Genomic DNA, 11,207 nt, shown 5'->3' on the forward strand with positions numbered 1-11,207 from the left:
TCTTGCCAGCTCCCTCCTTTTTGATTCCCACTGGAACTATAATCTATTAAATTCACTAGCTTTTCAGTCTCCTTCAACCAACAGGTGTCTTTTCACTTCCTTACCTAAGTTAAGCTCCATGGTCCATCACTGTACTCATTCTCTTACATATACTCCTGATTAACTTGCCCTTCTCACTTTCTTGCACATCTACCATCGCCACCAAGTCTCTTCTTTGCACTCTTTTTCAGCACAATTTTTTCAGAGTCGTCTAGATCTAGTTTCTCTACATTGTCTTCTGCCATTCTGTCATAAACCCCTCTGACCTGGCGTCCTCCACTACCACTTCACTGAAAGGGCTGTTATCAAGGCAAAGTACACTGTTTTGCTAAATTCAATAGCCAGTTCTCAGTTCTCATGTTATTTGACCTACTAGCAGCATCAGACATGGCTGGTAACTCCACCCTCTGCATACACTTGATTCATTTGGATTCCAGGACAGGACACTCATCTGGTTTCCCTGCTACCTTGTAGTAGCTCCTTCTTTGTCTCCTTTGCTGGTTTCTTCCCATCATCCTGATATTAATATTGACGTGCTGCAGGATTTGGTCCTTTGTCTTTATCCCTTTTCTGCCCACAATCATTTTCTCAATGATCTTGTTCAGTCTCATGGCTTTAAATATAATACATAAGCTCAGGAATCCAAAATTTACTTTTTCAGCATACACCTCTCTCCTAAACTCTAGACTCTTATCTCTTTTTTTTTTTTTTTTTTTTTTTTTTTGCGGTACGCGGGCCTGTCACTGTTGTGGCCTCTGCTGTCGCGGAGCACAGGCTCCGGACACGCAGGCTCAACGGCCATGGCTCACGGGCCCAGCCGCTCCGCGGCATGTGGGATCCTCCTGGACAGGGGCACGAACCCGTGTCCCCTGCATCGGCAGGTGGACTCTCAACCACTGCGCCACCAGGGAAGCCCCTAATCTCTTCTTTGACATCTTCCTCTCAATGTCTAACAGATATTTGAAATTCACTGTGTCCCAAACTGAACTCTGTATCTCCCCTGGCTCCCACTAAACCTTTACTCCCCCACCCTCATTGATGGCCATTCCCTTTTTCCTGCTGCTTATATGAAAACCCTTGAGTTCTTTACACTTCTCTTTTTCTTACAGTTCACTTCCCATTCAGCAGCAAATCCTGGTTCCACTACCTTCACAGTATACACAGAATTTTTTTTCTTTTTTACCAATGCCACTTGAAAATACACTGGATCCTTGACCTAAACCATCTATTCTCAACAGCAGCCAAAGTGATTGTGTTAAAACGGAGTTCAGCACAGGTGAGATCACGCTGTTCCTCTGCTTAGAACTTTATCATGACTCCCACTTCACTCAGAGTAGAAGCTACAACTCTTACACTGACTTAAAAAGCCCAACAGGATCTGACCTCTTTTTACCTTTTCCCTCTCATCTCCTGTACTCTTACCATCAAATCATCATGTTTGAGTCACGAAGGCCTCTTTTACGTTTTTAAATTAATGTTTATTGGTGTATAGTTGCTTTACAATGTTGTGTTAGTTTCTGCTGTACAGCAAAGTGAATCAGCTGTACGTATACATATATCTCCTATTTTTTAGACTTCCTTCCCACTTAGGTCACCACAGAGCACTGAATAGAGTTCCCTGTGCTATACAGTAGGTTCTCATTAGTTATCTGTTTTATACATAGTATCAATAGTGTATATATGTCAATCCCAATCTCCCAGTTCTTCCCACCCCCCCTTCCCCCTTGGTATCCATACGTTTGTTCTCTACGTCTGTGTTTCTGTTTCTGCTTTGCAAATAAGATCATCTGCATCATTTTTCTAGATTCCACATGTATGCGATAATATACGATACCTGTTTTTCTCTTTCTGACTTACTTCACTCTGTATGACACTCTCTAGGTCCATCCACATCTCTACAAATGACCCAATTTTGTTCCATTTTATGGCTGAGTAATATTCCATTGTATACGAGGGCCTCTTTACTGTTCCTGGAGCACATCAGTCAGGCTCCTACTCGTACTTTAGGGCCTTTGTACTGGTTATTATCCCTGAAGGAATGTTTTTCTTTCAGACAATCACAGGGATAATTCCTTCATTTTCTTCAAATATTTTCTCAAATGTCACCTTTTCCATGAGGCCTACAATCCACTCAAAAACCCAGTTCTCCCAAAATTCATACACACTTTTACTAGCTCTGTTTTCTTCTCTCTTTTATCTTATTACTCATCACCTTCTAACATACTAAATACTTTACTTTTTTTTTTTTTAATATGTGTTATTTATTGCAAGTCTTCCCCATGATAGAATGTTAGCTCTGGGAGCTAGGGATCTTTGTCTGCTTGTTCTCTAATCACAAATACTTATAAGAGTTCCTGGCACACACTAGGTACTCAATAAGTAATTCTTGAATATGTGAAAGAAATGAATAGAACTGCTATGGAAGAGAAATAATCATGTTATATCAATGACAATCAGATTCACTTAACAAAGGCCAAGCAGGGCCAGGAAATATGCCTCAGAGGGGGTGATATTGGGACTGAGACGCAAAGGATTAGAAGCAGTTACACAGGCAAAGTTGGGGGCTGAGGAGTAGATCCCGCCTGAGGAAACAAAGCATTAAGGTCCACTGGTGAAAAACCATTAGTGAAGACTGAAAGAAATTTAGTATGATTGGGACTTAGGAAAGCAATTGAAGGGATGGTAAAAGGTGGGACTAAAAATATAAGAAAGAATCCTTAAAAAAAAAAAAAAAACTTTAAGTGACAGTGTAATTTATCTTCTAAATTAAGATCTTCCTGAGAGTCAAAGTAGATTTCTCTTAATAATGACACCAGGACAATGTATATAAACTGGTACTGTCCTGGGCAAACTGGGATTGCCTCATGTAAAAAAGAGGTTTTGATCATCCAATTGTAAGCCATGTTATAAAATTTAGACTTGTTTTTCCAATGGCTCATAGGAAGCAATTAAAAAGATTAATGCAGGAGAATGACTATAACGTTACGTAAACATTATTACTCTGGTTGCAAGGCAGAGGAGAGTGTAGGGCAGCAAGGCCGGAGGCGTGCGCAAAAGATTGGGGGGTGGTGCTGCAGTGGAGGGAAAGCGTGAGGGAGGCTCAGACTGACCACACTGATAGCACTGAGAGTGGACACAGAAATAAATGATGTTAGGGGCTACTTAATGATCAGATTTAGTAGAATTCAGTGAATTATGAAGCGTAAGAGGAGAGGAATCATAACAGTCAGACTTGTGGCATTACCAATCAGAGGATGATGATGTCCCATTTGTTTCTAGCGAAAAAAAAAAAAAAGGAGGTGGAAATGGTTTTGAATGAGGGGGGAAAGATTAGTTCAATTTGAATATGCCGCGTCAGTTTTTCCTGTAGGCACTCAGATAGAAATAACCCACGGACAGTTGAATATATTGTTGTGAAGAGACGTTTAAGGTAATGATTTAGGTAAGGGAAGCATCAATTTATGGAGGACAGTTGAATCTCTGAGATCAGATGTGACTATTTAGGGAAAATGAATGTACAGGATGCAGAGGAAAAGCACTGGAGTTTTAAGAACTGTCGCACGCTGCGAAGATGTCCATTGGATTTAGTGACAAAGAGGAGAGCGGTGGCCTTGCCAGAGTAATATAATGATTGCACATTTCAGACTAAACTGGTAGAGACGTGAGGGAACAATAAGATTTCAAGCTGTCAACCGCAGACAGCTCTTTAGAGGAATTTATCTGTGAAAATGATGTCGTAACACGAGGTCCAGAAGTGTGTGTGTGCGTGTGTGTGTGTGTGTGTGTGTGTGTGCGTGTGTGTGTAGAGAGGTGAAGTCAGAGACAAAGACAGAGGGAGGGAGGAGAGAATGAACCAGGGATTTTGAAAAAAAATAAAAAATTTAGGTAATGAGGATGAATAAAAGACTGAAGTCCCTAAGGGGGAAATGGAGAAGGGTCCATGGCATAAGTGAAGGCATTTATACTAAAATATTAGAAGTTAAAAGAAGAAACACATTTTCCTTGTGATAGAAGCTAAATGCTTATAGGTGTGTAGGTGGTTTGGGGGCAAAATTTAAAGGAAATTCTTATTTGTCTGAATCTTTTTTTTTTTTTTTTTTTAATTTCTGTGTCACAGAAGCCAAGTTCTACGATGAGAATTAGATGGATAGGAGAGTTTTGAGAAAAATGGAGATTATTTGAAAGACCCATTACTGATAACTGAATACAGAACTGACAAAGAAATATAGAAGTGTCAGGTGCTTATATACTAATCAGATATATGAAATCATCGTTAGAAGTTTTGAATTAGCTTAACTTCTTACCAATTTAACAGATTAGAAATTTTGTTCTGTATACTTAGCTACACCAAGTTTGTAATACACACAAGTATGTTTTAAATTTGGCTTTGGAATTTTAAGAAAAATTAAAGTATATTTATTATTCTTTTCAAAGAAAGAGACTAATGATATTTCCAAATGTATTTATACTTACCCATGCTGGCAATTATGCTATGTACAGGTAATCTAGATGGTCCATGATAAAATGACCTTGATACATTGCTTTTTTTCTGATGGTCGTGATTTTTAAATGCTGAATTCTCTTCTTTGGTAATATTAATATAGAAACATATATCTGTAGCACTCATAATATATCGAGGACCTGGATTCAGCAAAATGTTTTTATTATCCTCCCTCCTAATACCAATCAAGCAGACACCAAACCTTAATTTAAAAAAGAAAATAAAAGAGTTTAAGGGTTAAATTCAGCAATTAGTTTTTTTTTTTAAAGTTCACATATGTAAGAAAATAAACTATTATAAGGCAGAGAAAAATTAAAACCTCAAATAAGAACATTTGAAAGCTTGAAAAGATCCTAAAAGTTCAAGGCTCTTGCTTTTATTTTATTTTATTTTATTTATTTATTTATTTTTGCGGTACGGGGGCCTCTCACTGTTGTGGCCTCTCCCCTCGCGGAGCACAGGCTCGGGACGCGCAGGCTCAGCGGCCATGGCTCACGGGCCCAGCCGCTCCATGGCACGCGGGATCCTCCCGGACCGGGGCACTAACCCTTGTCCCCTGCATCGTCAGGCGGACTCTCAACCACTGCGCCACCAGGGAAGCCCAAGGCTCTTGTTTTTAAAGAAAAAAAAAAAACAACTATGTCCTTAGTGTGTTGTGAAATCAATTTAGTTAACTAAGACTATATATGTTTTTTAATAAAAAAGAATGGAATAAAAGATAATAGAAATATCAGAGTACATGTCATTTAGTAACGGTAAGAGTTTTATTGTAAATTTTGTGTGTGTATACTAGGTCTTACCATAAAATGTATACCTTAATTTGGTCAAAAAAGATAAAACAGTATTTCTTACTTTGGTCAAAAAAGTTTAAAAGCCATTGGCTTAGGGGAGAGGAAGAAACCTACTCAAGGTCACAAGAGAAAGAATTAGGGTCCCTAAATTTATTTTTGTTCTGTCTTGAATTTTAGAAAAAAAATTAGAAAAAAAAAATTGAATAGGTATACAACTTAATTAGGAGAAATAATAACCACTGAGTGTAACAAGTGTTACTTAAAATTTCTTTTATACTTTTTCAGGTTATGTTCCAAACACAAAACCTTCTGAATATTTTTATCTCAATATGTCTTATAGTGTTACAAATAAATCAAACTTAAAAATATTTTTAAATATTAAAAAAGTATATAAACAGAATCATGTTGGGAATTAAAGTAGAATACTTTAGATATTAGATTACTGGAATATACTAGATTATTACAAATCTTAAAAATGTTATATTAATATTTTATAATACTAATAATATATTATTTACATGTTAGACATACATTTTATTTCTTAAGTAAAGAATTCCCCTCAAAAAGAACAAAAATAATAATGTTCTATGTTTGAATTGGAAGGTACTATCATTTATTTTTTAACTTATTTTTCTGGACAAAGCAAGTTTAAAAAAAATGCCTAGCTTTTATAAGTGTTATTTTTACTTTGTTTAAATTTTTAATCAACACTTTAAAATTTAGATTTATAAAGGAGATTCATTCTCATGTGAATTTTTACAGGATTAAAATATTTTTAAAGATAAAAGATACTAAAGTCAATATTCCTACTAAGTTATATGATACACCCAAGAATCTTAACTCCTAGAGACGATACAAAAGGCCAGAATTCAAATGTCTCAATAATTATGTCAAAAATTCAAGAATACTTGCAACTTATGAGCACCAATATGGGTTATATTATGGAAAACTGTGTTTAAAGGTGTGACTGATTAATATTTTAATTCCACTCTGAAAGCAGAAACATACTTTTTGTGTGCATGGAAAGAAGCATAGGTGAAGCTCTTTCCTTCATATTCAGCAAAAAATGTACTTTCTTCCAAAACAATGTGGTACACTTCATTCCCAGAGCATCTGCCGTACATCTTCTGCCATTGTTCTGGAGATTGCTGGCCTTCTCTGCAACAAAAGCATACACACATACACACAGAGAGAGACAAACAGTGAATGCGGTTCAAAAAACAGTACTTGTCATACATAATCTGGAGTTTTCCAACTCTAAGAATGGACAAGCACAGTTCAAAGAAGTTATCTGTGTGGTGCTCAAAATGATGACATGATTTACAAAGAGTTGCTATAAAAATTTCAAAACTAACACAACATAGAAGCTTGAGAGATGGCAAATTTTTAAAAAGTAGAAGGTTTTCACAATCCAGTTAATAAAAGCATTTACTGTGATCATGAAACAGTGAGCTATAGCATCTGATTTTTAGTCTTTGTTTATGTATATCGTGTCATGCACGACCTATATATAATACTTGTCTTATAGTCTCAGTAATATAGCCCACTTCATCCCCTTTATGATACCTGCTTCGCTCCTGTATGTAACTGACTTTGCTTTGTATTTAAAATTATGAATTCATACATCTCAAATTATCAGTTTGATTTTATAGAAAACATACTATTAATTTCTGTCCATATCATAGCAATGGATTTCTTCCAATTGTGTACCAGTTAAGAAAAGATACTTCTTTGTGATAAAAGTAAGGCTCTCCAAAAGAGATTACCAGAAGTATTTTTTAAAAGAAGATAAGTTTATCACAGAAAGTGCAGTTTCTTTTTTATTCTAGAATATTCTGCTCAGTGAGTTTGGAAATTTATTAAAAACTCAACTTATGACAAAATTTATTGTGAATATACAATAATGATTTTTCCCATTTGAACAATAAATTCCATTTACTTTTGGTGAATAAAATTTATGAACTTTGTAAGTACAACAAATGCACCTTCTAGAAGAAAACAGATGAGTTTATAAAAATCAAAATATTTCATCATAACCTCTGTAGCTTCTGGATGGATTAAAGCAGACAAGTCATATCATATTTTAAACTCTTGAGTTTTGCCTGAAAACATTATAAAACATTTATAAACGTTTTCAAAGTGTCAATAAAATTTTAAAAAACCATATATTTTTCCAGGTATGTTTCACTTGCACTTCATTCCTTCTTAAGGATGCTTAAGAGTTAAGAGTCGGAGCCTTGGAGTCTGACTGCCTGATGTGAACCCTAACTCTGCAATCTTGGGTGAATTATTTAACTTCTCTGTGATACTTTACTTCTGTAAAAAACATTATCAGTCTTACTGGGTTGGAGAAAATGCAGTAAATCAAGTAAATCATTTAGCAGATGTTGGGAACATAGTAATCTTCAGTAAATGTTAGCATCCATTATTATTTTGCTGTTATATCTTCCTCATTGCTGAATTCGGGAGCCACTTTCAACATTCCTAGTCACAATATGAACAATATTGCTCTTAAAATCTTCACCCTTTCTTCTGTAATGTTAATATATTTTTGAAACTAGGAAAATAAAACAAAACACATTTGACTATTGACTATATATGGCTACACCTAACTGCTACTTCCTAAGAATGATTGTTCTTGGTGGAGGAAACTTTTCCTTTGGCCAACAGAAATAAAACTATTTTGGGTATGTAACATATTGCTACTTGGCAAGATAGTACTTGGCAAAGACAGAATTAGTTTAAAGGGCTGAAAATGTAAGAGAAGGTGCCAGTAATTCATCAGCGTTTGTTTGTCATCCAAAAGGCCTCATGGGGTCAAATAATTGTCACATAAGGGCACTAAAAGCTATTCAAGAGAATCACAAATCTAATTCCAGCAGCTGAAATGGAAATACAATATGGTAACTTGGAAGGAAACAGAAAAGGATGGGGTCAGACAAGGACAGTTCTGATGAATTTCCTTAAATCACTTGCTAGTTCCATGTTATTTTATACTGGCACCTTTTTACCAAACATCTTTGATGAATCTCTAAATTCAGCTAATTGTAAATATATAATTCTTTTTGCTTTCATTTCATGTTAATTACTTGAGAAATGTTGGAAATTAGCAACTCCATCTACTACTAATGGGTATGTCCAAGTATCACTTATTAATTCCTACATGAAATATTTAGTGAGCACTTGGGATGCGGCAAGAAAAGTTCTAGATTTCTAGGCGATGACAGTTGACAAAAAGGGCAGACATACTTTCTTTCTTGAATCCTTTAGTGGAGGAAAACTGACAATACAGCAAATTATGTGTTGGAAGTAATAAGTGGTGAGGAGAAAAATAAAGCAGAGAGGGAAATCGTTTCCAGGGGTGGACTGGAATATAAATAGTATGACTGAGGAAGACCTCGCTGCGAGAATGACATTTAAGTAAAAATCTTGAAATGGTTGAGAGAGGTAGTCACAGGGGAGAAGACTGTTTCTGGCAGAAGCAGCAGCAAGTGCTTCCCTGAGGCAGGGGGATGCCTGGTATGGCTGAGGAGAAGCAAAGAAGCCAGTTTGGCTGAGGTTGAGGAAGGAGGAGAAAATGAGGCCAGAGAAGTAACTGGCAGGGAGACAGGTCATGAAGGGATTTCTAAAATCTTACTACTTTGACATTTATAGGGAAAATTTGCAAAAGATTCTGACTTATACTTCTCAAAAATCCCTCTGGTCATTGTCCTGAGAATAGACTGAAGCAGCAGCAATGACCAGTGAGGAGTTTATTGCAATGATTTAGCAAGAAGATGATGGCTTGGACCAGGTGAGATACTGGGTGTGTTCTGCAAGTGGACCTGAAAGTATTTGCTGATGGAAGAGAAAAATAAAAATAAACACCTTAAGTGCCCATGGCCATCAGAAATATGAAAATTAGGGCTTCCCTGGTGGCACAGTGGTTGAGAGCCCACCTGCTGATGCAGGGGACACGGGTTCGTGCCCCGGTCTGGGAAGATCCCACATGCCGCGGAGCGGCTGGGCCCGTGAGCCATGGCTGCTGAGCCTGCGTGTCCTGAGCCTGTGCTCTGCAACGGGAGAGGCCACAACAGTGAGAGGCCCGCGTACAACAACAACAACAAAAAAAAAATTAAGAAATTTGAAAATTAAATGAATAAATAAATATCCATACAGATAAAAGTGAAAATGTAAGTACTAATGTTTATAAAGCACCATGGGGAAATCTCAAATACAAAATGTTAAAAGAATTAAGTAGCTCTGAGGTGGCTCATTTACTTAACTAGGCCCTAGGGAAGAAGACACGTAAATCAGAGATAGTATATGTGGGCTTCACAAACATTTGGAATGTTTATTTTTTCTAAATTTGGAATGCTAGGTTCATGGATGCTCATAATAATATTCTTATACCTTTGAATATCTGAAATATTTTCTAACAAATAAAAAATAAAATGCATCACCAAAGTGAAAACACAAACCAGGACTAGTAGTAAGGATTTTGAGCTTTTTGTTGTTATATTTTTCACTGCTACCTTTCAAGGCAGCATTACAGGCTACACTATACAAGGCCTCCCTGCTTACCAATATTTTGAGGCTAACATTTTATTTAGGCAGAAAGTAAATTTTCCCCTCTTACTATGATGAATGTATCAACAATTTTTTTCCAAAAAGCTACCCAGTTATTCAATTTATTGAATAGTCCATCTTTTCACACCCTGGTTTAAAATAACTCCCCTATCAAACACCAAATTCCTGTTGCCTATGGGCCTCGATCTCAACTTTCTAGTCAGTCAAATTGATTTGCCTCTACCCATTATCTAACACTACCTATGTCGACTATTGTAGCTATAAAAGTGTTTCAAAATACATCAGGATAATCCCTCTCATTATTATTTTCCTTCAAACATTTTCTTGCTATTCTTGTCTCTTCATTTTTCCATATGAACTTAAAATCAGCTGGTTTACTTCAAAAAGAATACCTTTGATATGATTATTGGGATGATTAATAAATTTGGGTGAAACTGACAGCCTTGTGATATTGACAATCTTCATCTGTATGTTTATTACTTGTCTATTTCTGCCACCATCTCTCACTCATCCTGAAGCAGAATGTAAGCACCAGAACTTCTCAGTCTATTGTCTATCTTGATCTCTGTGGGATCTCCAGTAAATAGAACATCTAGAATACAGTGAATGTTCAAAAAATGTTTGTTTAATGACAGCATTTAATTCCTCTGACAATCTGTGAGATGCATGCTAGTATTATGCCCATCACACAGATAAAGAAACTGAGGCTCAATGGTTTCAAGTCTTTGGTCTTGCCAGCATGGAGAGACCAAAGAATTCAACCCAGGCAGTCTGGCTACAAACACTGCCCCTTACTCAGAAGCTTCAGTTCTGAGTAACTCCAATATTTAGTGTGAATGTGTAGCTGTTCTATTTCTTTTCTTCAGGATACTAGAATCTGAGAGCCAAATTTTCCTTTTACCCTTATTAATAATACAAGGCATTTTATAGCCTGTAGATTTGTAAGAAACAAAAACAAAATTAAAAACTTCTGATTTGTCTTCAACTTACCATTCTACCCGAATTTTCTTCTGTCTTTTCCTACTTTATGTATCTGGGGAGACTTAATTCAAGATTATTTTTGAATGAGAGGAAATTTATCATATAAATAAATAATATATTTCCAAATATTTTATACAAGAGAATTCCTTAATTCTACCACTTAAGTAGCTCTTAAGTAGCACTTACCTACTTCTCCACCATCAACTCTTACACTCTTAAAAACTGTGCTAACCCATCTCCTAGCTTCCTTGCTTCCTGTGTTGATTGGTGCTACAATAGGAGTGAATTTCAAAATCTCAAATCACTTCATGTCACTCTCCTGCTGA

At 36.3% G+C, this 11,207-nt stretch overlaps 1 protein-coding gene across 2 annotated transcripts in view; it reads right to left on the bottom strand.

Annotated features, from left to right (window-relative positions):
* LOC103075343 (potassium channel subfamily T member 2) overlaps positions 1-11,207 on the bottom strand; it is a 265,002-nt gene that overhangs the window by 98,674 nt on the left and 155,121 nt on the right. For both annotated transcript variants that reach the window (XM_007471495.1, XM_007471494.1), the window contains exons 14-15: positions 6,340-6,489; positions 4,513-4,742 (exon numbers count right to left, since the gene is read on the bottom strand). In XM_007471495.1, coding sequence (XP_007471557.1) covers positions 4,513-4,742; positions 6,340-6,489 — 380 coding nt within the window. The remainder of the gene's footprint in view (positions 1-4,512; positions 4,743-6,339; positions 6,490-11,207) is intronic.

This window comes from Lipotes vexillifer, unplaced genomic scaffold (genome assembly GCF_000442215.2).
Source record: "Lipotes vexillifer unplaced genomic scaffold, Lipotes_vexillifer_v1.1 scaffold764, whole genome shotgun sequence".
NCBI lineage: Eukaryota > Metazoa > Chordata > Mammalia > Artiodactyla > Lipotidae > Lipotes > Lipotes vexillifer.